This window comes from Octodon degus, unplaced genomic scaffold, assembly GCF_000260255.1.
Source record: "Octodon degus isolate 3935 unplaced genomic scaffold, OctDeg1.0 scaffold00140, whole genome shotgun sequence".
In the NCBI taxonomy this organism is placed as follows: domain Eukaryota; kingdom Metazoa; phylum Chordata; class Mammalia; order Rodentia; family Octodontidae; genus Octodon; species Octodon degus.
In genome coordinates this window covers 1929268-1955588 of record NW_004524716.1, presented here as the reverse complement: position 1 = coordinate 1955588, position 26321 = coordinate 1929268, and the positions used below count along the sequence as shown (strand labels likewise).

The following is a 26321-nucleotide window of genomic DNA, read 5'->3' as shown; positions in this document are numbered from 1 at the left end:
TACAGGTCAAGTGATTGATTGTACACTAAAAATTCTGAAACAGTGAACCAAAAGAAACCTTTCTCTAAGTGGATTTTCTTGGGTGTTTTGTTATGGTGCCTGAACACTAACACACCAGGAGATGAAGTGGGGTGGGATGTGGGGAAACAAGGGCAAGAAAAGGACAGTTAGTTCCCCCCACATGTCAGGCCTCCTGGCAAAAGGAGGATGACCCATCTGTTGGTTTTACTTGAGGTAGGCGTGCCCTCCCTTGTACATCTGCAGAGTCAAGGTTCTACACTATTTGTAAGGAATGCAGAGTTGCTCACTAGCCTGGAGCCAAAACAGGGCAAGAAAGGGCAAGGCCTGCATGGCAGATGGAAATGACCCCACGTTTGTGAAAGCAATTTTTTATTTGCCATGTCCCACCGTTTCTGTGAGAGTAGTTTGTCCTTAGAGCATGTTTTTAAAATACTCCATCAAACATGTCATAGTTACTTTGCTTATTGCTGGGATCCCTGACACCCACGAGTTAGAAGAGGAAAGGCTTATTTCTGCTCATAGTTTGCAGAGGTTTCAGTCCATAGCTGGCTGGCTCAGCAGCAGGGTGGTGTATTAGAGGGGCATCGCAGAGGAGAAGTGGTTCATGGTATGGCAGGCAGAAGACTGTGAGCAGCAAGCAGCCAGCCTTTCCTTTAATCCCATCCAGGATATCAACCTTTTGGGTAGTGCCACCCAGAACTATGTTAAATCAGTGGTCTGATTCTGTACCACACTAATCCCAGTACTGTATCACAAGCTCTAGATTTGACCAGCTCCCAGAAGCCCCACCTATCAGCACATGGATCTTTGCGGGGGACATCTAGATACAAGTCATACTAAAATGCCACCAGAAACTGAAAGAATAAGACAAAAGAAGGCGTAGTATAGGAGAAAACTGAAGTAGGAACAGACTTCTTCAGAATCAGTAAGAAGTTGCTCAGAGTGGAGGGTGGGTCTGGATTCTGTGTTAACATAGTAAAAGAGGCCCACCTGTTCTTTACTCTTCCTGAAGGACATGATCAACTGCAGGGGCATCTGTCACGGTCTCTGCACTTTGCCACAGCTGAGAAAGATACAGCAGCACAGTGCTATTCAGTGCAGGAAGAAAAGGAAAGAAACATGGGGTCATTACTTGTGTCACGTACGTGCACCAGGATATCAAACGAACAGTAGCACAGTGATGCAATTCCAAGTACAAAACAGAAATCGTATCTGTAGTTAAAACGCATGCTGTGGAATGACCTAAAGCTCCACGCAAGAGGCTATAGCTAACTCTGAAACATTAACACAAGTCCTTTTGGAAGTTGACTGTAAACGCATTATTCTCTTCTCCCCCGGTCCAACTTTCCTGTTTTTTGTTTTTTGTTTTTTTAAGAAAAATTTATTTATTTATTTGTGTGTGTGTGTGTGCGTGTGTGGCCTGCTCAGTCCACCAGGGGGCGGGGCTGGCTGGCATGTGGTGCTGGGGGATCGAACCGCGGTCCCTATGCTTCACTAAGCTTGTTCTAAGGAGGTGCTTTAGACCACTGAGCCATCTCACCAGCCCACCTGGTGTTCTTTTGCAAGTGCCTGGGGTGCCATGTGACCATCATTTGCCATTCGCCACGCAGCCTGCATTCCCTCGCTCTCTTCCTTTCTAGCAATACCTGGTTCTGGGACTTCTGAGTCACAGTAATTGACCTGCTTGTCCTTAGCATCACTTCTGAAGTCCAGTTGAGTTTTGCCAGGTTCCTGAACATAACGCATGCAGAGCCCTAAAGCCTGCAGTGCCTTTACTGAGTGTGTAGTACTTTCTGTGTTAAGGGCTGGCGGCGGGGCTCAGGGGAGAGTAGTGAGTGAAAGTGGTTAACTGAACTATCAGCTTGTAGGATACAGCAGCCCGCCTGTACGTTATATCTTGGATATTTATGCTTTTCATCATTTAGCTTCTACTTTTGTTTTTATATTTTATTTATTGGTACTAAGGATTGAACCTGGCCTTCCCACTGAGTGGTATCCTTAGCCCTTTGTATTGTAAAAAATTTTAAGACTGAGTGTCTCACTAAGCTGCTTAAGTCGGGCTCAAATTCGAGATCTTTTTGTTTCAGTCTCTGAGAGTGTCAGATTACAGGCAGGTGCCTCAATGCCCACCTTAATTTCATCCTTAAGAGTACATAAGTCAGGAGTGAATTTCAAAGCAACACTTCAGTTTTTCAGATTATCATCGTCTTGTCATGTCAGAAAAATCAAGTCGACTTGTGACATTTCCATAAAGTTTAAGGTTTGACGCAGTCAAGGGCAATGCTAAAGATACACTTTACAACTGCCTTTAAAACTCACCTGTCAACTTTCCTCTCACTGTGTCCTTAATCCAACCTATCCCAGCTGGCCACAGGAAATGCCCGTTAATGAATGGCAGGACTCAGGCACCACCTCTGAACATCAGGCTCGCGCTCCACCTTGAATCCACTCTCTTCTTGGAGCTCCGCTCTGCAGAGCTGGCCTGGCTCACCGAAGGCCTTCGCTGGGCCTTTCCCTGCCAGCTGACCACCTCTGTTCTGTGCTCTGTCCTGCAGCCAGAGCACCTTTTCTTGGCCTGCTGCTATTCTTTATTGGGACATGCCATTTATTTTCTGCCTCTAAGAAGAAAGGACATAAAGAGTAAGAAAAAAAAACAACTCCCAAATACTTCACTAGTCCCCAGCCACGAGGATTTTGCCTGTTCTCTTGCTTCCTGCCCATCCACCTCGTTTCCTCTCTAGGAGCTGGAAGGCTCCTAGCACACCTGGGGCTATGTTCACACCTGTATTTGCCTTATTTATGTTCCTTTCATCTTCTGTGTTAGAGGCACCTGCTGCTGCTTCTGTCTCCGGTTGCGCCCGGTTTCCTCTCAGGTCTGTTTTCTTTATGTGGGTGAATGATTGTGCAGGCTTTTAATTCTCGGTCCTTCAAATCCCTTTTGAAAATAAAGTATAAAAAATGTTCAGCTCATGAACCCAATTTAGTGATTGTGATGAGTGTAAGAGTAAAAACGCAGATGTGGGTTATAGATTTATGTAGGTCAGCCAGAGGCGCGGAAGGTATTTGTCTTTGTATTTCTCTGTTCCTGTTAATGCCAGTGAAAGATAGATTTTATATTTTTATGTACAAGTAACTTGTCCAACTTGAATTAGTATACAAAAGACATTCATTCTGTAGCTTTAGAACTTGGTCTGCTATTAACAAAAAATAATAAGAATCATTGCTTTAAGAATCTCTAGCCAAGAGTAGTTTGAATGACTTACAAATGTGTGAGTTATAAAAGCTAAAACCTCCTAATGAACACATTTCTTGCAAATGTTAAAGTCATCATATTTAGTTGGATTATGGTTTGGTAATACCCAAAGGCCTGGTAATATCCTGGTGTGGGTTTTACCCTGACACAAAGTATTGATAAAAGAGAGCAAGAGAATGAAATAGCAGTTGAGTCTAGTCTGGTGGATAACCTCTTCCCAGAACTTTACAAACAGATTATACCAATATATTGTCTTTAATAGTATAGGAGGAGCCAGGGAGATGGCTCAGTAGAATAAGCACTTCCCTGGCAAGTGCAAGGGCTTGAGTTCAATCCCTGGTTCCGCAAAAAAAAAAAAACAACTTAACTATGTTATTGGGGCCGGGGAGAAGGCTCAGTAGAATAAGCGCTTCCCTGGCAAGCACAAGGGTCTGAGTTCAATCTCCGGTTCTGCAAAAAAACCCCAAAAAACTAAAAATAAAAAAAAAGGAAGAAAAGGAAAAAAAAAATAGTATAGGGATTTCAGTGTTGGAAGCTTATCTGAGCTTTCACAAAATAAAACCTTTAGGTCACATAATGTTTAAGTGGTATTTGAAAAATATTTAAAATTAGAAACCAAACATTTAAGCCAGAATCTCACATACTGGGGGTTGGAGACTCTGGAAACAGAGCAGTCAACATGTTGTCCTCAATCCTTGACTTGGCATCCTGCGTTGTCTGCCTCCAATTCATCTAAGTCTGTTAGGGAGATCTTCCGGGTTCCAGCTTCATATTTTCTAATCCGCTTTTTTTAAAGTTCATTTTTCAAGCCGTCTGTCAGTTCCTGAATTTATTCCAGGAGAAACAGGAAGATGCATTAGCCCCAACTTGAAGAAAAAGTAATATAAATCACTGTAACCATTGGAACTGGCAGGCTGAGAATCAGGAGTTGCCATCCAGCTTGACAGTTGTCCAGTTGCTGGAAGGAACGTGGCCTTTTTTGAAAGCTTTGAGGAGTCCTGCAAATGTGGTCAACGGCATAGCTGCTATCAAGTGGCCAAATCAGCTATTTCTTCTCAGTTAACGACAAAACAGATCAATGCGAGCTTAAATATCTTGGCGCTATAAACAGAATAGCGAATATCGAGTTGCAGAATAATTACGGCTAAAGTTGCACACCAGATTTTAAAAGCATGTGAACACTAGGAACGTGAAACATAAAGTGTTTGGCTTTCAAGATTGTAAAGACAAGTATGATTAGACTTTTTTTTTATTGTCCGTTTTAGGAAAAGGGCTATTCCTATGAGGGATACAGTCCTTTGATTTCTAGAACAATCTGAAAACTAGTACCAGTTCATGCTTTGGCGTGTCGCCATAAGGTTCTTATCAGTTGAAAAGTCTCCCACTAATTTATCCACATATCTAGAACAGATTTGTTTTTCACAAAACAAAATTTCACCTCCCAGTGCCAGAAGGTTTTTTTGTATTAACTTTATTTTATTTTTTGGTGGTACCAGCGTTTGAACTCAGGACCTTGCACTTGCCAGGCAGCCACTTATTCCACTGAGCTATCTCCCCAGCTCTGTATTAACTTTAAAATACATCCTTTTCTTTACAGATCCTTAAATCATGGCTTATGAAGGCATTTGTTCTTTTTGGCTGTGAAAGGTATGCTCACTGTGCGGTGTGGGGTAACTGGAGGTCTTGTGGACACGGGAGAGTGTTTTAGGTAGTAGCACTAGAGAAAATGAGACAGATGCCTAAGGCACAGTTAGCTGAGGGTGAGAGGGGGATACTAAAAAAAAAAAAAGTTTAGAAATGACTCAGTCATTGAAGATGCCCAGGACAAGCCGGCTTCTTAAGCTGACCGCCTATAAGAAACATCTAGAGAACTTTAAACACTGTATCTATGCCGAGGACAGTTGTGGCGAACCTATGGCACATACGCGGCAGTGGGTTGTTTGCATCAGTGACAGCTCTAAAAGGCACTGGCCAGGGGCCTCCCCCGTGTCCCCAGGGGCTCAGGCTCCTTCTGCCTTTTGAATTCATCACCTCCCTTGTGTGACCCTTTGCACCATCAGCCCTGGTAGAGCTCCAGCTCTCCCAGGGGCATTCTAAACAGTGGAAAGGAAGAAAGGACAAGTGGGAATCAGCTGACTCTTTGTGGGGGGAAGACCAGGAATCGAACTCAGGACCTTGCACTTGCCAGGCAGGCGCCAAGCTGTTGAGCCCCCACACCTGACTCTTAAGTTCTTCACGTGATGCTTATGTCTCATTGCCCGTAACGTAGTAACCTGGCCATATGTATCGTAGGGGGGACCGGAACATGAAGTGTTCACTCTGAGCAGTATGTGCCTACCTAATATTTTATTATTGTTCAAGACGGCAAGCCTAGATGGTTCAAGGGCAAGCAAGCGTCTCTGCCCCTGGAAGGTAGTGGGTTACACAGTCTAAGAATACGATCTTCGAATGAGCTGATGATCGGAGGTTTTGTTATCTATACCCATTCCAGATTCTCATGTCATCTATGTACAAAGGAGAAGCCAGCCTGCCTCGGAAATGACTCAAATTTTCAGTAAGAAAATCCCAAGTTACTTTCTTAGGGATCAACCAAGTTTCAATTCGGGAAAAAATAGGAAGTTGAGGAAAGACCTTAAAGACAGAGGAGCTTTTTTAACCAGTAACAGTTGTTCATTGTCCCGCCTTACGTCTTTGTCTCATAACCAGCATGTATTCTGTTAGTGTAACACTTCTCTGCGAATAATCTCAGCTGGGGCCTCGCTCACTCCATCGCACGTTTAACTCCCCACCTTCTCATAAAGCCAGGAGCTGTGAAATGCAATGAGCTTTTAGCATGGGTGACCGTCATGCAAGGTTTCCCTTGAATGCGCCACGTCTGACCCATACGGGATCTTGTTTTCCATCTTCCTCCCTGAGCCTCTGCCTCCTGATACACTTTTATGCTCTCTAACTTGTAACCTTACTCGGTATTTCAACAAGGAATAAAAGGGAAGCTGAGATGTCATCAGGCGTTCCCTTCACTGCCTGTCTGTCAACCCATGTTCTGTCCCCCGCCTTGTGCAGCGCCAGCGTCCCTGCCTCTAATAAAGGTTAAGTCCTCTACTTTTGTATACTCGAGGCTGTGTCTTCTCGCTCTTCGTGTTGCCCAGCTTTCTGTTGCTGTAACAAAATACCTGATATTGAAGGGAGAGTTAGTTTGGCCTCGCGGGTGCAGAGGTTTCAGTCCGTGGTCATTTGACTATGTTGGTGTCAGGCCTGTGGGGCGACACCATGTCATGGTGTAAGATGGGAAGGAGGAAAGGTTCTCCCACCTCCCAATGGTGCCAGAAACTGGACACCAGGCCTTTAGCTTGTGAACCACTGGGGACATTTGAGATCCAAACAGCATTACTCTGCCAAGGACTTCTGTCCTGCAGAGACTCCTTCTCTACAGATTTGCTGTCCTCGACCTATTTGCTCACCCAGATACTATACCTAAAAAACTACACCACGAATCTGTGAGCCCACATAACCTACCCAGACATCATCTCAGTTCTTAGCTGTCCTTCGTGGCAAGATACCTTGAAGCCATTTTGCACACCTCTGCCGTCTCCAGTTCCTCACTTTCCTCCAGCTGAGCATTCTCCAATCTGGACTCCACTCTCACCCTGCTGAAGTGTGCATGTGTAAGCGTCTACTTCGCGTCTAGGCGGACATGCCATATTTCTTTCCTCGCCTTACTTGACCTCTGATGCAACGTGAAACATACCTGGCTTCTCCCTCTTGACCGTGTCAGATTTCTTTCTGGGGATTTTGTGACAAAATGCTTCCTTCTGTTTTCTTGCTGTCTCTCTGGCTTCTGCTTGAAGGTTTTCTACAACAGTTCTCCTCTGCTCAGCCTTTGACTGTAGAAGCAGTTTGAATCATAGTACTGAGCCTTCTCTACTGACGGTTTCCTAAACTCTGTGACCTCTCCCCTGAGCTCAAGACTCAATCCAGATGCCTGCTTGGCATCTGCTTCTATGTTTTAGAGTCATTCTCTGTCTCAGCAGCTCTAAACAGAACTCTCGATTTCCAACCGCATACCCGACACCCCTTGCACCTTCTCCATCTCCATAAATGTGACAGCTGCCCACTGAGTGGCTAACACTAAAAACCCAAGTGGTGCTCCATCCCCCCCACGCTCCTCCTCAGCAAGTGCTGCCAAAGCTACCTTTGCAGAAGACGAGTCCTGAGGCGCCCCCCTACCCCCGTGTTCTTGGGGACTCTGATTCCTTCTAGCTTTTGACTTCCCTGTCCCGGTTCATGTCCCAGCTTGCATGCTTTGCTGCTTTGAAATTTTCTCCACCAGATAAACTAATCTGTCACTTTAAGCTTTGCCTCCCATAAAGCATCGAGATGTGGACAAAGCCCATGCAGTTTTTTAGGGTTTTTTGCCATTCTGATAAAGGAAGCCTTTAGTCCAGCTCCCAGAAGAACATTCATTTCCATGGGAAACCTCACGAATATAACCTTTGTTGGCCACATTTCTGTCAGCGTTCTGCTCCTCTGCACTGCTGCCAGACTTGCCTGTTCAGCTCTGCTTATGGCTTCCTGCGTGCTTCCTAGTCTGTTCCTCCAAACCCTTCCAGAGTCCTCTGATAAACCAGCGCAAGGCTTCTCCACCCCGTCGTGGCTTCACCTCTCTCTCTGAATTATCTTCGCCAGCCAGCCAGCTGTCACAACAAAATGCTTTAGCTAGTTATAAACACAGAAGGTTGGTTTTTGTCTTGTGGCTTTAGAACTTAAAACACGTGGGAAGGTGAGCCCCTTGTGGTTAGGGCCCTAGGGGGTGTTGGATGGTGTGATGGAGGAGCTGGAGGTGAAGTAGACCACGCGCATCCTGGCCAGATGTAAAACTAGAGTGCAAAGGGCTAGCCCCCTCCCCAGTCTTCTTCTTTCATTCTGTAGCACAAATTGGAACCCCTCCAGTGCTTAAAGCCCCCCTCCCTCCCAGATAACGACTCCAGTAACCAAGCCTTTGATACTTAGGTCTCAGAGTGACATGGAACATCCCAACTAGAAAAAAGGCTAAGAAAACCAGTTAATTAACCTTGTTAAGAATACACAACTCAGAGGGTTGTGCAGAGTTAGTGATGGGGCAACATCCTTATCTCTCTCCCTCTATTTTTTAAATATATTTACCACAGGGTCTCACTACACAGATAGGACTCGTAGTGATCCTCCTGGTTCAAGCCTCCCAAGTGCTGCGATTATAGGCGCATGCCACCATGCCCAGTCGCAGTCTCTGTGTCAGTGTGCCCCAGGGGCAGGGCCGGCATGGCATGTGGTGCTGGGCATCGAACCCCAGTCCCTGTGCTTGCCTAAGCAGGTGCTTTAGTGCACTGAGCCATCTGGCCGGCCCCAGCATCCTCATCTCTTTCCATCTCCTTAGTCTAAGAACGTATGGCATGGAGAGATCCAGAAGCTGTCTGGTCAGAATCCTTAGCAGTTGAGATTTACAGGAGACATCAGGGAAAGAGAGAACTCAGACAGGCCTCTTGGGCTGGAAGCACTGGCTTACAAAGTCTGGGAAAGGAGTGGTCTAGAGAATAGAGAAGAGCAGCCAAGGAGGGTACTGTCTTGAAGGCTGTGGCTGAGAGGGGGCTGTTCAGATACCTGGTGTCACTGGGCAAGGGGAATGATCTCATGGCCCTAGGAGGTTACCTCTGTGACGCGGTTGCACCTTTACCCTTGGAACCAAACACCACTAACACATCACTAGGCAAATTTTCCAGTATTAGTGCTCAAAGAAGTGGGTGACTGTTTTTATAAGTTGCCCAAAAGTAGAAGATTATGCTACCCAAGGAATTTTTATTTTTGTTGTGGTAAATATCCATAGCCTAAAGTTTACCATTTTCCTCACGTTGAAGTGTGTAATTCCGTGGCATTGCGTGCATTCTCGCATTGTTTTCAACCATCCCAACTGTCCATCTCCAGGACTTCTTATTCTTTCTACATGCAAACTCTATTCCCAGTACACGGTGCTTCCTAGTGCCCCTCCTACTTCGCCCTGGTAGCCACTGTTTTACATTCTGTCTCTGTGAAGTTGACTCTTGCAGGTACCTCAGATAAGTGCAATCATGAAACCTTTATCTTGTGCCTGGCTTGTTCTACTTAGCATGATGTCTTCAAAGTTATCCACGTTCTAGCATGAATCTGAACGTCATTCCTTCACTCTACGTGAACAGCTTAGTTTGTTTATCCATTCATCCACTGGAAGGTAGATTCTGCGTACTTTTGCCTCGACTGCTATAGGTAATGCTTGTGTGAACATGAGCGTTCAAACACATTTTTGTGCCCCTGCTTTCAGTTCTTTGGGATATATATAGAATTGCTGGATCATCTGATTTATTATTTATTTATTTATTCATTCATTCATTTGTTACGATGTCTCACTATGCAGCTTGGACTGATAGTAATCCTCCTGTCTCAGCCTCCCCAGTGCTGGGATTACAGGAGTGTGCCACCATGCCTGGTTTCGGTAGCTGGCTCGGTGTGCCTGGCATGTGGTACTGTGGGTGGAACCCAGGTCCTTGCACTTGCCAGGCGGGCGCTTAGACTGCCGAGCTATCTCCCCAGCCCTGAATCATTTGATTTAATGTTTAATGTTTTTGAGGATCATACTCAAGGGATTGGAAACATACAAATCTATTGAACAAAAGGTGGTTAATTTATGGCTTCGTATATGCCTTAGGATTCACAGGCCTCAGAGAAACGGAAGTGAAAGACAAGGGACCCTTCCTTTCAAAAACTGCAGGGGCTGGGGGTGAAGGCTCGGCAGCAGCTACTTACACAGTTAACTCTACGTGCTGCGTGTACTTCTGTAATGAGACATGTGTGGTAGAGTTAGCACTGTGTCATACAATGGTTCCTAATTATCCAGGCTCTGTGGATGTTGTTTTAAAGATGGATGTCCTACCACATTCTGGTCAATAGTGGGACATGTGATGGAGAGGCAGCCACATCCGTGCATCTGTGGCACATTTGTTTGGTTTTGGCTTTTTGAGACGGGATCTCTGTAGTTCACTCTGGCCTTCTACTTACTATGTAGCCCAGTCTGGCCTTGAACTCACAGTGATCTTTCTGCGTCAGCCTCCTAAGTGCTGGGATTATAGGTGTGCGCCACTGCATTTGGCTGTATGTTATTTTTTAAAAGTTAACCCAGTGCATCCATTTTTTTCCCCTGTGATCTAAATAGCTCTTTTACTTTCTTCTCCCTCTAGTGGTTCTTAATTGCCAGCAGATCTTACAAAGTCAGCGCGGCCAGCTCCTTTTTCTTCAGTGGTGTGTTTGTGGGCGTCATCTCTTTTGGTCAACTGTCAGACCGCTTTGGAAGAAAAAAAGTCTACCTCACAGGTAACCTATGGAAGTGTTTGTGAACTGCTGAGAGATCTTATTTCCCGAAGATTCGTAGGGAAATGGGAAGGGAACTGTTTCCTTAAAGTTCTTGGAGAATCGGCCCATGGGTGCAAGTTTATGGTCCCTACGCAGGTGTGGAAGCACCCTGCAGCCAGAGCCGATTCTGACCAAGTAGTTTTCAGTGACCAGTCTACCAGGCGAAGGCGATTTGTGTTGAAAAAGTTTTGGTATGTGATAGTGTTTTGTGCACCCTCTAAATTGCACTTTATACGATGTGTCCAAAGAAAGAAGCAGAAGACGGAGACAGTCTTCTAAATGTGGCCTTCACCTCTCTGGGTACCGAATTATTTCCAGTGAGCTCCACAGAGCTTGGCCTAGTTCTGTTGACGAGCTGAGTGTGGACAAGGACTTTGAGTTTCTAGCACTGTTTTGAATAACTGAAAATTATGTATGATTGACAGAAATTGTGAAACAAAGAAAGCAAACCCTGGGCCTTTTTTAGTTTCAAGAGAAGCCAGGGGGGAAAACAAACAAACAAACAAAAAAAAACCTAGCTCAGGAAATGTACGTGTGCGAAGGTTTATTTTACAAACTAATGAATCTAATTTATTACTTCTATCCACTGCTGTTTTGCCTCTGGATGACTGAATATTGTTTCTCTCTTTCTAGGTTTTGCTCTTGACATCTTATTTGCTATTGCAAATGGATTTTCCCCTTCATACGAGTTCTTCACAATAACCCGCTTCTTGGTGGGTGTGATGAATGGAGGGATGTCGCTGGTGGCCTTTGTCCTGCTGAACGAATGTGTGGGCACCGCCTACTGGGCTCTCGCAGGTACTGCTGCAGCTCGTGCACATCGGGACAGCGTGAGGGGCTCCGGAAAAACCTTGCACATTTTACCAGATGAATAAATAAAAAAGAAAACAAAAATGCATCAAAGGAGAAAGGGAACAAGGGGTGAGGAGAGACGGCACAAAAAGCAAAAAGAACAGAAGGAAAAACTGGAAACAAAGCTTTTGTAAATAAAGAGGGGAAATGGGGCTGAAGGGAGGAGAGGGGGATAGGGGAAAAAAAAAGAGAGAAGCAAGATATGTCATGTCCAGGTACCAGTCTCGGTGATGAATGTTATCACTATGTAGATCTAAAATGAACCAATGAAATAAAAAGAAAAAATGCATATGAGTGAGGATGCGTGTGAGACAGCGCTGTCTCTCCTTAATGCCCAGGGCCCCAGGGCCAGCAGCATTCCTGAGCATCTTTTACATGCCAAGTGCCACATTAGAAAGTGACATTTATCTGTAATATCTTCAGAACTTCCTGTGAAGCATTTCTGCCTTCTCTGTATGGATAAGGAAGCTGAACCTCTGAGAGGGAGGTGACACCCAGGTCATGACTGACAAGGCCTGCTGCCGCCCAGGGCTGGCTGACACTGGAGCACACATCTTCCCGCTGTCCCTCCTCAAGACTGTCCTTGTGGGACTTCATCATGTCACTCACTAGGCCTGGTCAACCTGGGATTTCAGCCTGGTGTTTTGCAAGTTGTCCCGGCTCTTCTCTTCAGCCAGGAGACAAAGATAGACCCTGCGCTGTGTCTACACCTGTGGAGGGGCTGTAGCGGAAGGGTGCCAAGGATTAGCTCCACGCTAGACAGACAGGCTTCCTGTTGGCCCCTCACACACTGTGTTTTGTGATTTGTTTCCTCTAGAGCAGTTTCAGAGACTTTGGGGATGAGTTCCTTTTTTCCTCTAGTTCAGCTTCTCAGCTAGGCCTCGTGAGCAAACCTCATTTGAGTTTTCATTTTTCATGGAGAGTTCAATGTCATTTATATCATTTTCTGTTTTGGTACTGGAGACCGAACGCAAGGCCCTGCGCAGACTGAGGGCCCAGAAGATCTGTACCTCTGAGCTGCAGCTCCAGCCTTAACGTCATTTTTCTGAATCGGGCTCAGACTTGCCAAGATTTCCAAGGACTCAGCGGAGCGACCGTTGCCGCTCACTGCACACAGACCGCTGCAGGCAGGCTTTCTCTTCCGTAGTTTTGGCTGACCCGGAGCCTGATGTCTGCCTACACTGAGCAGCGTAACTACACATTTCTCATGCACCTGTACGTTTCTCTATTAAAATGACATTTGACTTCAGTTCAGTAAAATTGCTCTTGTGAAAAAGATGTGTTTCACCCTCCCCATGCCAGATTCTCTCAGGGTTTTTCCTGTTCTGTTGCACACAGTGTGTGAAAAGAAAGACGTCTTGTTCCCTTGTTCCCTTGCCAGTCCCCTAAAGCCGCTGAAAAGATTCCTGTTGAAGGGCTTTAACCTCCCTCTCTTGGCTTTGAAGCAGGGTTAAGACGAGGCAATTAAAATTTCTGTAGCCAAAAAAAAAAAAAAAAAAAGAAGAAAGGAGAGGGGGAAAAAAGCACTAGTGCTGGAGCCAGATGGTTGCACAATTCAGTGTGAGGAGAGGAGGGCAAGGGTGCTCCCTGGAGGCCGAGATTCGCGGTGCACAGGAAGCAAGGGCAGGCCTGAGGTAGCCTGAGGCTCCTCTCCCTGAACCCGAGACTTCCACTGAATTCTGTCCTTGGCCTTTCTTTTCAAGTTGATTTCTTTCCAGCCCTACCTTGTAAACCTCTGTGATTTCTAGTATGTTAATATAAAAGTCCAAAGGTCCATAAACAGTTTTTAAAAAAACACTACACATACCATTTTTAGTAGCCCAGAATTATAGTATTTGATAAGTTCAGGGTTTTTTTTTGTTTTGTTTGTTTGTTTTGTTTTTTAGCAGAACCAGGGTTTGAACTGAGACCCTTGTACTTGCCAGGGAAGCACTTATTCTACTGAGCCATCTCCCTGGCCCCTTGATACTTTCAGTTTTTAAACTAATTTCTTGAACCACATAACTTACAGCCTTACCATTATCTGTGGCTCCATGGCTTATCCCTGTGGTCATTTCCAGGCACAGAGGTACAGCTCCCATGTGATTGTCTGCTGACCCATCGAATAAAACATACTGCTTTCTTTCCTTCTAAAATTGTCATCTTCTTGTTGGCTTCTGCCTACATAATGTCACCACAGTATTTAAGGTCACCACACTAGATATTGTAGAAACATATCTGATGCCTGTCCTGGCCAGATGATACCAGTCCTGACTGATAGTGAAGAAGAGTAGGCTCTGAAGAGCCTGTACTAAAAGAGAAATCTTGTGACCGAACAGGCTCTGGTGCCCGGCATCACAGATGGCAGCTAGCAGGAATCTAGATGCTTCTCTGCTTCCCATTTCTCAGTGCAAGATGGGCTGAGCAGGTCCAAGTTCAGGATTGAAAGTCCTGGGTAGGAGTCTCCCGGGTCCACCCTGCAGCTAGAGGGGTTCTGATTGGCAGCTTATACCTGAATGACAAAGATGAAGTCAGATGGCACCAGTTCTGCAGAGAGTGGGATTAGAGGGCTTTTGGTGAGGGGAACTGAGGTAAAAAACATTCTCCAGTGGGTACTTACAAGCAGAGAATTTCAGTTTTTTTTTAAATTTTTTTTTCTTTTTGTTAGTACATATAAGGGGCCCGACCCAGATTATAATAGGACAATAGAGCATTTCATATAACATGCATTATTTTTGTGTCTGAAGCTAACAGAAACTACCCGGTAAAGTAGGTGTTGTTATTGCTCTTTCACCAGTGAGAAAACCGAGGCTCAGAGACATTTACTGGTTTGCCCAACGTCACACGACAACATGTGATAGAATGCGGGTTTAGGGTCCAGTGGCTTCGGTCCACTGAAGCCGTCCCACCCTAGCGCCAAGCAGCGGTATTCTGAATCCAGGGGCCATTTGCTGCAGTAATGAATGAGTCAGGGATGTTGCTTATTTTAGATTTCTAGGGAAATCACACTGTCTCTGTTTCATCACTCGTCGGATCATGTATGCCAAGCACAGCCCTGTCGCGTCAGTTCCCTTTTTGGGTTCCACTGGGGCAAGCAGTCATGCTGCAGCGGTGAACTGTGGATGGCAGTTGGAGAAAGCCTTTTCTTTTCAGAATTATTGTGGCTAGCTTTATAGTAAGGCCATCAAAGCCCTGCTGCGGTGCTCTGCCCTCAAAACTGCCTTTCTGTAGAAGAGAAAATGGTAGAGAATTCAGACCCTGCAGTGAGACAGACCTGGGGACAGGCCCTGGCCTTGCCACTTATACCTCCGTGTCCTTGGGGAGTTCGCCTTACTCTCTCTGAGTCATTCCCTTAGTTTAGTACGCAATAAATAATGGTACCTGCCTCTTAGAACAATGCATGCCAACCATTGTACTCAAGAAATAGCTGCTCAGTAGACTAATAATGCTAATAGCAATGTAGGAAGTATATCAGACACAGGGAAATTTGCAAGGATACAGGATAAGCCACTGTGTTTAATGTCTTTCTCAATACTTGCTTCAAACCAATGTAAGATTACTTAGAGTTCCATGAATGATATTTTTCCATCATTGTGCTGACAAAAATCCGTGCTTTGGAAAGTATATTCTACTTGGGAGAGACAGGCGAGAAACAAATAAATGTCAACTGTCTTACAGCTGATGCTTATAAATTACGTAAGGAAGTGTGCTAGAGAATTAGAGAATGGGCTGTGATTTAGGAGAACGATTTCAAGGATAGACTCTTGTAAAGATGAAGAGGAGCATTAAAATAACCACATGACCTGAAAACCTTACTACTCATGTGGCAAAAATAGCTCCAGGTCTCAGCCCCACACACTCCCTGTCACCTGGAACACGCTTAACCCATCACTTTTGCCACATTCAGAAGCAGTTCCGGAAGTCCTTTATTGTGAATGCCCGTGGTTGTGTCATCTGGCTGCCTCCGTGTCGTAAACTGAATCATAATGTTGACAGTGATTTCTGTGAAATAAAATCCCCGTGGCCCATCTTCATGTGCTTTATTCACTAGATCTGCACCTTTGGGTCCTCAGAGTCAAAATGACCACAAAAGGTCCACTGCTTCTGAAAGTGGCAAGAATGACAGGATAAGTACACATGGGTGTGGGGGGGAGCAGGGGATTAATGGCAATGTGTCTTTAATGTGTCTGAACTATTTTTAAATTTTAAAATTCAGTTTAAAAGTTTAAGACAGGGCGTGGTGTTGTGCGCCTGTAATCCCAGCTCTTGGGAGGCTGTAAACAGGCGGATCACTAAGAGTCTGATCTAGTAGTGAGACCCTGAACACCCTGTAGACCCTTCCCTAAAGTACAAAAAAAAAAAAAAAAGTTATAAACTCACTGCATTTAATGAGCATGCCTTGTGGTGGCATTTTCCGATGCCGAATGTCCATGTCGAGTTTTCCGTTCTGCGCTGCCTCTCACCTTCACCAGGGTAAGGCAGGCACCTCGGAAGGATGGGATCAGCTCTGGGACTCGGGGTTAGGAATCATGTGCAGACCCTGCTTCCTCCAGTGACCGCTCTCTTTCTCCTGAATTAGGGTCCATCGGCGGCCTATTCTTTGCAGTCGGCATCGCCCAGTATGCCCTGCTGGGGTACTTCATTCGCTCCTGGAGGACTCTGGCTGTTCTGGTTAATCTGCAGGGAACGATGGTGTTTCTCTTATCTTTGTAAGTAGTTTTTCTTCTTAAAGTTTTAATTCAGGCTTGCCAGATAGATGAGTGGATTAAAGCACTTGTTTAGGCAGACACAAGGGCCCGGGTTCGATCCCTAACCCTCTGTGCCGGCTCCGCCCCAGGGGCACACTGAGACAACAGCTGAGACTGGGCATGGTGGCGCGCCTGTAATCTCAGCTCTTGGGAGTCAGTAGCCAGATCACTACGAGTCCGATCTAGTAGTGAGGCCCTGAACACCTGGCAGACCCTTCCCTAAAATACAGAAAAAATAAATAAAGTTTCAATTCAGTAAATGGAAGCCGTCTCTAGAGACTTCGGGTCAGTGACTAGAGTTATTCCCTTTCAGGGCTTTGCCTGCCTTAAGGTTGGGGGAAGAGCTAAACTCTAAGCAGTACTACAATTCTTGGCAGCTCCCGGGAAGAGAAATGTTGCTCAATTAATTCAGAGTGCAGGTACCCTTTGTTTAAGGCACCCTGTCAGGGGAATGCATCACAGCCTTCAAATTTCTAACCTGGATCAACTTCTTTTTAAAGTTAATGCCTAAAGTTAAAAGATACGCATGCAGGATCTGACTGTGGGCTAGGCGTGTGATAAGTTGTGACATTGTGTAAGGGGTTTTTTCTTTTGTTTTTTTTTTTTGTTTGTTTGTTTTGTTTTTTGCTCCTTTATGTCTTCAGGGCACTTTTGGCTAGTTGGAGTGTTGTGGGGATCAAACTACAGTAATCTGAGGCTGACAGGTTTGTGGAAGCAGCCACTTAAAAAACTGAGCTAGGGCCAGGGCCCCAAATTTTATACTTCTTTTTTTTTTTTTTTGCGGAACCAGGGATTGAACTGAGGCCCTTGCGCTTGCCAGGGAAGCGCTTATTCCACTGAGCCATCTCCCCGGCCAGTTGTGACATTGTAGAGCCAAATCTTCGTTGAATAGGTAGTAACAGTGTCCTGTTCTACAGGGGACTCTCAGTTCGGGGACCCTACATGTGAATTCTGAAAGTGTCTCAGATATAAGAAGGATCCTTAGAACACAGGGACTCAGCGCAGTATGAGGATGAGTCTGTGGTCAAAGCAAAACTCCACAAATAGCTTCCCCAAAGGTCACACCAACTTGAGCCCATGTCACCACAGCAGCTTATGTGGCCTGTGACAAGTTTTTCTTCCTTGGAAATTTCAGATTTCTAATTTTAATCATTAACATCTTTGGTATAAACACAATTTTCAGCTCAAGGTACCAGCATTCTTTTGTGCCACAGAGTGACACAAAATAAAAGATTACTTTTCTTTTTTTTTAAATGTTTTTTTTTTTAAGTGTGTGTGTGTGTGTGTGTGTGTGTGTGTGTGTGGCCAGCTCAGCCCACCAGGGGGCAGGGCTGGCTGGCATGTCGTGCTGGGGGATCGAACCGTGGTCCCTGTGCTTTGCCAAGCTTGTTCCAAGTAGGTGCTTTAGACCACTGAGCCATCTCGCCAGCCCAAAAGATTACTTTTCATAGCTTTTATTCATAAGCTTTTTAATTGAGGTCTGGCAGAGATTGAGCCGAAATTTGTTTTCATATCGTCTTTAAAAGCAAGAACATTGTTATGTACAGAAATGAACACAGAAATAGCAGCAGTAATTTATTAGCTTATGTATTGTGAAGCTTTGAAAGTAATCAGTGGTACCTAACATAGTATCTTGAGTTAATAAGCATTCATGTAAATATTAATAAATGAGTGTTCTTTTCAGGTACTTAACGAAGCTCACGCTTCTCCCCGCAGCCTGGCTCTCTCCTCTCCTACAGCGGCCCAGAATCAGTCGACCTTTCCTTTTCTGCGTGTGCTCTGGGGTAGCTACTCCTTAGAACCAGAAGGACCTGATTTCATTTCCTTACTGGGAATGAATTTAAGTTAGGCACCATAGAAATCAGAAGAGAAAAGATGGGTGAGACTTAAATACATACTGAGTCACCGAGTCCCTGGGCCCCGGAGCGGAAGGCTACCCACACACACAGCCTCTGCTGGACCTTTCCTCTCACCTGCCCAGTGTCCTCCGCTCTCCCAGGCTCACCAAGCTGCACATCGTTCCCAGTGTGGACCTGTGCTTCTCCGCTCCTGACTACACTCGGTGCTGTGCTGGCTTTTCAACGTCCTCCCTATTTCTGATCCTTTAATCCTCAGCCACCCTCATGGCTGAGCTGTGCGGTCCCCAAGCTTTCGCCGGCCCTGCTCTGGTCCCAAGTCGATCTTTGTCTCACGAATTCCTCCGCAGGTAACGCGGGCCTTTGCATGGCCCTTGTATCTCTGCCTTGGCGGAAGCTCCATCTGCTTGAACCCAGAGCCCTCAGACAGCAGCGGGCTCTTTGCTCTGGAACTGTACTCCCTCACCCCCACCCCCACCCCCATCCCCCGCAGTAAAGCCACAGCCTTTCAAATAGTAGGGTTTTTTGTGCACTGGGCGAACATTTTGTAATCACTTTCCTACCTAGCAATCAGCAGATGTCTGTGTGTCCACAGAAGCGTTTTTACAGAGCTTTAAAAATTCTTATTTTCATGATACTTGAATTTGATTGAACTTTTTGGTACTGGGGATTGAACTCAGGACCTTGCAGTTGTTCCACAGGCGCTTAGTCTGCTGCGCTGTCTCCCCAGCAAAGGACATCAATTTTTTTTTTTTTTTTTTCCGGAACTGGGGATTGAACTCAGATCCTTGAGTTTGCCAGTCAAGCGCTTATCCTACTGAGCCATCTCCCCGGCCCCATGATACTTGAATTTGAGTAAGGGCATGCTGCTCCACAGAAGGCAGTGCTTAAAGGCCTACTTTTGTCTCCCTGTTTTGTCAGTGTTTTTTATTTTTTATTTTTTGGCGGAACCAGGGATTGAACTTAGGCCCTTGCGCTTGCCAGGGAAGTGCTTATTCCACTGAGCCATCTCCCGGGTCCCTGTCTCCCTGTTTTGTATGTATGGTTTTCATGTGGCAGAGCGCACATCCCCATATCTGCCCACAGAAAACGGTGATTGTTTGTGTACATGAACTGTTGGCCTTTCAACATGCAAAGAAACACAAGGTCCTGAATTTGCATGACCACTATAGATTTTCCAATGAAAAAAATCATTTAATAACTCAATCAATGTTCCAAAACCTAAATATCTTTCAAATGTCATCTTCAAAGATGATATGCAAAGTTCTAAAATGAATATTGATGCTTATCAACAATTCTGAAAACACAGAATATCTTATTCAGTGTTAGGGATGAAGTGCATTATCCAAAGTAGCGGACCATTAATATTTCGGTGTATTCTTATTGGCTCCTTTTCCTCCTTCCAGTCCTATCTACATTTAATTTTTATTGTCATATCTTTTCACTATATAGCAATCAGAGCAGTCTTCTACGTCCTTTTAAATTTTTCAGATTGAATTGGGTAATTTAGGCAGTAGGGCATGTGTGGCTGTGGACACAGGTAGGGTCAGTTGATTGATTAGCAGATGTAACTTTCAACAGAATAGTGTGGTCCTTTATTATTTACTTGCCTGTAAGTAATGTAATCAAACGGCAGTGAGGAGGTGAATAAAGGGATTTTTCCAAGATGTCATAGACAGCCTTTGTCCTTAGTTTTGTTGGCAGTCAAATGTTAGGCATGAAGGGTCTCTTCCTCTCTGTGACAAAACTCCTAGGAAAATTCCAGACTTTGTCTTAGGAGTCTGCCTCCCAACACCTGTTACATTGCTTTGTATGAAATGGGAGCTCTCATTAAAAGGTTATTGACAGGCTGGCCATCCATTCAGCATCCGAAGCCCGTAGAGCTTGTTGCTAATTCATTATCCTTTTTAAAAGGCATGGGAAATTCTCAAAATACCCTTAAATAGCTGATATTATTCATCTGAGTCTTATTTTAGGCCAAAAATGTCAAATTAGATCAAAGAATACTTGACATCATATCTGGTAAGCAAGGTTTTCATGTTCCCGCCATGGTTTTGTCTTTGAGAAATCCTCCAACATGATAAAAAGATAAGAAAAACACATGTGTAAGCCTTAGAACTGGGTGAAGATAGCAGTGACAATATTTTATGGTCATATTAGAAAATACCTGTTGCTTAGTGCCTAGAAATGAACCTGAATATAACTTGTATTCTTTAAGGTCTTAGTGGATCATGAAAGGTCATCAGGACATAATAAAGCTGGTATGTTGGGTATCAGATATTTTGAAGTAGTAAGAAATAACTGAGATGTCATACACTTTTATTTCTATGCATAGTCTTAAAAAAAAAAATCTCTTTCCTAAATAACATCACTGACATGTTAAAAATACACTCCCAGGGTCAGCTGAGTGAGGCGGAAGAGGTGCTCTACCTCATTGCCAAGAGGAACCGCAAGCTTAAGTGCAAATGAGTTAAAAATCCTCAGAATGTGAAAAACCTACTATCCCCTCCATATTATGCTGACTACAGCTGACTAGGATTCTAATCTGTGCTTTCTGAAGAATTTACATTATTTAGTTCTATAAACTTGCCATTCAACTTAAAGGGCAACTTCAATTTTCATTAGATTTAACAAATATAAGATAATTTTATATAAAACTAAATGCAAGCTAGTTTTATTGGTGTTTCAGAAGCATGTCCTTGGTTTGTATTGCTAAATAAAGCTGCTTCAACATTGGCACCTGTGGAAAGTAGCCTTTTTGTCTCTCTGGTTCATATTTCATTGGGAGAATTAGGCTTTAAGTGTAAGCCACAAGCAGCTGTGGAGAAGGCCTCCAAGTTCTGAGCGGGTGATTTCTCTCCCACCTACACGTGCACCTATATGAATACACAGCCTTTAATGACATCTCTTTCAGATTCATTCCTGAATCACCTCGTTGGTTATACTCCCAGGGTCGGCTGAGTGAGGCAGAAGAGGCGCTCTACCTCATTGCCAAGAGGAACCGCAAGCTTAAGTGCACGTTCTCACTAACACATCCGGCCAACAGGACCTACAAGGAGACCGGAAGTTTCTTGGATCTCTTCCGTTACCGGATCCTCTTAGGACATACTCTGATCCTGATGTTCATCTGGTGGGTATATGTGAGGGGTGTTGCGTCAATCTTTTTTTTTTTTTTTTTTTTTTTTTTTTTTTTTTTGGGGAACCAGGGATTGAACTCAGGCCCTTGCACTTGCCAGGGAAGCGCTTATTCCACTGAGCCATCTCCCCAGCCCCTCGGTCTTTAACATAGGTTGCTAAAGTAAAGATTCTTGGCATTCTAGGCCATCTTCGGATTTATGGAGTTTTACTTCCTGTCAGCATGAGGTTGTTTTTCCCCAAATGAGGCCCCTGTCCCTTAGGACTGGTGAACACCTCTGCTTCTGCAACCCTACTTCTTGGCAGACGATGGTGCCTGCAGGAGGTTTACTGAGTTTGAGTAAGTAGACATCAGAAACTCATCTTTGCTCATGAGGTGCTTATAAATATGTAGGGCCTCACCCTCCAGGGGGAGCAAGAAGGAAACTGAACAGTTTCTGCACAGGACTTGAGAAGTGCCTGCTTTTGGGTGTGGCCTTAGGCAGGTTCTCAGCACAATCCAGCAGCAGCTCCCGGGACCACAGTTTGTATGACATCCGGTTTACTAACTCATCTCAGGGGGGAAGTGTCATCCCTTGTGCAGCTGGGATCCCAGGACCTTGAAGCAGTGGGTCCAAAGCTAGAGGTCAGGTCACTGATTAGCATTCCCTGAACCTGATTTTCTGGTGCTTTAGCTTAAGCCACCCATCGCTCAGAATGCTCTCAGGGTTAATGTAAGCTGCATTCGGTGGTTCCAGATGATTCCATTCAAAGGATCAAGTAGAGAAAGGGGAGAGATAGATGGATGCGTACAATTTATGGACTGCGTGTGCACGTTCTGTTAAAATACCGCAAATGTTATTTGGTCCAGTCCAGGGCAGGATCGTCCTAGGTGCTGACCTATCGGATGGTTCTGTTTTATTGCTAAGTGCAGTATTGACTCTGAAGAATGCGTGGGAACCTACACTCTCCCGGGAAGATAGAGGAGGGTGACGTCAGCTGAGAACAGTGTTGTATGTGTAAAGCTGAAAAGAACACTTGATGGGAAATAAGAAACTGAGACGATATTTCCATGTTGTGTTTCTCTTTTCCTGCCCACACACTGGCTTCTGCCTGTGTGATCAAGGGCCATGTCCCAACAGCTGCTGCCTTCCCCACAGAACCAGCAGATCCATAAGTGATGAAAGAAGGGCAAGCTAGGGGGTGCACGATTAAGAGAACCTCGGAGAAGCAGACCAGCAACATTATGTAGGAACTGCTGCTTCGAGATCCTTTCTATTGAAAAGCAAATACTTGTGTAAAGTATAGTGAGGTGTTTAGAGCTCTTTAAAATTCTGTGTTTGTGGACAAGCAAACACTCTGCTTTGGAGGAACTACTTGTCACAGATTATTTACTGTTTTCATTTTTAATTTGTTTTTGGTTTTTTTCTTGGTATATTAATTTTTCCTGAGTATATCTAGGTTTTGGCCTTCACATGATCTTTTTAAAACCTCGACTTGGAGCCAATGAGCTTGTCTCTGTGTATTTTGTTTCTTACACAGCACTTCTTAAATAAACTTTCCCTTGGCTCAATATGTTAAAACATGCAGTGAGAGAGACAATGTCATTCCAAATATTGTCGTTCTTTTTGAAGACGCTATAAAATCCTAAATCCTTTCCTGTGGGTTTGTCATTGAAGGAAGCTCTAACTGGAGAGTAAAATTAGACCTCTGTGTTTAATATCTCCTTTGGTTATTTCTATAATACTGTTGTTTTAAATAGTTCTTTGATGCTCTAAATATACTGTTAAATATTATGCAAGCACCTTAAATTTTGTGTGGGGCATATAAAGAGGGTTAAAATGATTTTAATAGCTGCGGTTGGGAATCCCAGCAAGCGGCTCTGCCACAAAGGCAGCTTGCACGGCAGGGGCCCATCCGTGGCCGCGTGGGCTCTTGTCCATTCACTGCCAGCTGGTACCTAAATTCCCCATTGTTCCGAACTGGCTTTGTTTATTCTTGGCGTTGTTTGTCCGGCCTTGACACCATACCAACTTGGTTTACATAGTTATACTTTCTTGACTGACATTGCTGCCCTGGAATTGCTGGGGTTTTATAATTATTACCAGTGCATCTTAATTGTAGAGTAATAGATCTCAATGTGACATTTTCATGTTGTATGTATATAAGACACTTTGCCCACATCCATCCTTCCCACTGCCCTCCTTTCCTTCTCAGCCTCCCTCCCCCACCCTCTCCCTTTTCTCTAATAGCCTACTTGCATATTAGAGTGGGTACTTCTGTTTTAAATGCAGAATAGAAACACACACACACACAGACACACACACACACACACACACACACAGAGGCAACCATTCAGAAATACCGTAGCATCGTGTAAGAGTAAAGTCTCTCTTGCAGGTAGAAAGCACTTTAAAAAACATTTCAGAACACTGCATAGATTTCAGTTTATTTAGCCTGAAGCCACAGCACCCAGGCGATAGGGAGCTAATTCACGGACACCTTGGAGGTGCCCCCTGCACCTAGAGAGGCTGGGTACTTTAGAAATGGTGCCCATAGATACACTTAGAGCTGTTCACAGGGCCCGTACGCAGGTCACCCTCCCAGAGGAGCCTGGCCTTTTGTGACCTCGTTGTTTCTTCCCTCTGGTAAGACCAGTGCTGAAAAGCATGTGGATTGTAGGGGGCTGGAGAGCTGGTCACTGCAGCCTGCAGGCGACCCGCTGGTGGGCCAGGCTTTCCTCAGGCCACATTACCAAGTCATCTCCTGTGGACTTTCTCCACGGGAGACCGACTGCAGAGTCATTCTCTAACAGCACAGCAACTGCTATAAGCAAGTGTCCCATAAAGGTTGAGTTAACTAAGGTAAGAATTAGGCAAATAGCTCGGTGGATTAAAGCACCTACAAGCGGGTGCAGGGGTCAGGGGTTTGATCCCCAGGGCCTGTTGTGCTGGCCCGCCCCTGGGGCACACTGAGACAGCAATGGAGACTGATCATGGTGGTGCTCGCCTGTAACCCCAGCTCTTGGGAGACTGTAAACAGACGAGTCACTAGGAGTCCGATCTAGTAGTGAGACCCTGAACACCCTGTAGGCTCTTCCCTAAAATACAGAAGGAAAAAAAAAATGAGGTCTTTGTTTTCTGTTTGACGCAGACATGCTTGAGAAGGCACAAACAGTGCCCTTCCTGTTGCCAGGGCTGGCCATCCATTTCCCTGCTGTCACAGGCAGATGTAAAGCACGGCCAAAGCCCCATCATGCTTTTGTTTTTTTTCTGAGAATAGACATTTAGATGAAGACAGAAAGCCTAGCAGGACAGGCAAGCTTACTGCTTATAGCAGATTGCATTGTATTGAACCTGTGCTATTTTAATGTTCTCCGGTAATTTCTTTTTTCTTTTTTCTTTTTTTTTCCTCCTAGCAGTTTCTCATGTGCTTCTTACGCCTGTTGTCCTCTTGTCTCTCGCCTCCCCGTCCCTTGGCTTCCAACTGCAGGTTCGTGTGCAGCTTGGTGTATTACGGGCTCACTCTGAGTGCAGGTGACCTGGGTGGAAATATTTATGCCAACCTGGCGCTGTCGGGCCTCGTAGAGATCCCATCCTACCCTGTCTGCATCTACCTGATTAACCAGAGATGGTGAGTTTGGATGAAGTGAAGTCACTGTTGTAGCTCAAAAATCGAATGACAGCGAGGCAAGTCCAAAAGGTAAAGAAGCGCTTTATTTTAGCTGGTACCCAGCGGCAACACCCGGCACCAAGTGCCTAAGTGCGCACTGAAGTGGGGGAGCGTGGGGTTTATAAAGCTTAAAACCACAAAGCAGGCGGGGGAGAGGGGAACAACTCGGGAAGTTCAAAAAGTCATGGCGTCTGTTGAGACTAAATATGGTTATAGGTCTGGGGAGGGCTTGGGAAACAGAAGTCACACTGGAACTCAAGGGTGGGATGGGGGCTTCAGGAAACAGGTGTTCTGTGAGACAAAGCACATATCGGAACTCAAGGATGGGATGAGGGGCTTGGGAAGCAGGAAGTCACATTTTACAGCAGCTGACATGGTTCACTAAGACGGGCGCATACAGAACAGGATGGCGACGCTTTGGTCAGGTTATAACAGTCACCATAGAGAATGCACACCTGTGACACACTCCCACACTCCTGGACACAGATGCCTGCATGTGGCACTCTTTGTCCAGAGACAGTATCCACTGATCCCTTCGTGATTACTCTCTTTGAGACCAAATTCAGTTAGTGTATTTTAGTGTAGTATTTCTTGACGGTCATGTGTTTCCGGTTTTATAAAGATTTCAACTCAGAGGGGCTGGAGAGATGGCTCAGTGGAATAAGCACTTCCCTGGCAAACACAAGGGCCTGAGTTCAATCCCCAGTTCTGCCAAAAAAAATAAATTAAATAAATAAATAAAAGATTTCAACTTGGGGCTGGGGAGATGACTCAGTGGAATAAGCACTTCCCTGGCAAGCACAAGGGCCTGAGTTCAATCCCCAGTTTCAAAAAAAAAAAAAAAAAAAAAAGATTTCAACTCATTAAAAGACACTGCCATCAGAAGGGTCTTGAGGGCCAGCCAGATAGCTCAGCAGATTAAGGCACCTGCTTCAGCAGGCGCAGGGACCCCGGCGTGCCATGCCACACCCCTGGGGTGTGCTGAGACAGTGATTGAGACTGCGCCTGGTGACACGTGCCTGTAGTCCCAGTGCTTGGGAGGCTGAAAACAGGAGAATCACTATGAGTCCAATCTGTGTAGTGAGATCCTGTAGTCCTGTACTAAATACATTTTTAAAAAATGAAAGGAAGGAAGGTAGGTAGGGCAGTCTTGAGCACGGTGGTATCCCAGTTCAGGAACGTCATTTGTTCTACAGTTTTGGTAAAGATGACCATGTTTTTGTTTCTGTGGAAAACATGGGCCACAGATGTTTGTCACCCAGTGCCTTTGCAAACAGAATCAAACATTTGCCAAACGCTTCTGTTTGTAAACCAAATTGTTCACAAATAAAAGTATTCATGAACTGCGGTTCCACTATAGTCTATGTGTAAGAAATGGGATTGTTAGCTACATGATCAAGTCAGTTAATA

The 26321-nt window shown here is 45.0% G+C and overlaps 1 protein-coding gene across 1 annotated transcript in view; it reads left to right on the top strand.

The window, feature by feature from the left end:
* Slc22a15 (solute carrier family 22 member 15) overlaps positions 1-26321 on the top strand; it is a 65908-nt gene that overhangs the window by 21017 nt on the left and 18570 nt on the right. The window contains exons 3-7 of the mRNA XM_012517020.2: positions 10519-10651; positions 11324-11488; positions 16101-16230; positions 21040-21255; positions 24732-24872. Of these exons, the coding sequence (XP_012372474.1) occupies positions 10519-10651; positions 11324-11488; positions 16101-16230; positions 21040-21255; positions 24732-24872 (785 nt within the window). The remainder of the gene's footprint in view (positions 1-10518; positions 10652-11323; positions 11489-16100; positions 16231-21039; positions 21256-24731; positions 24873-26321) is intronic.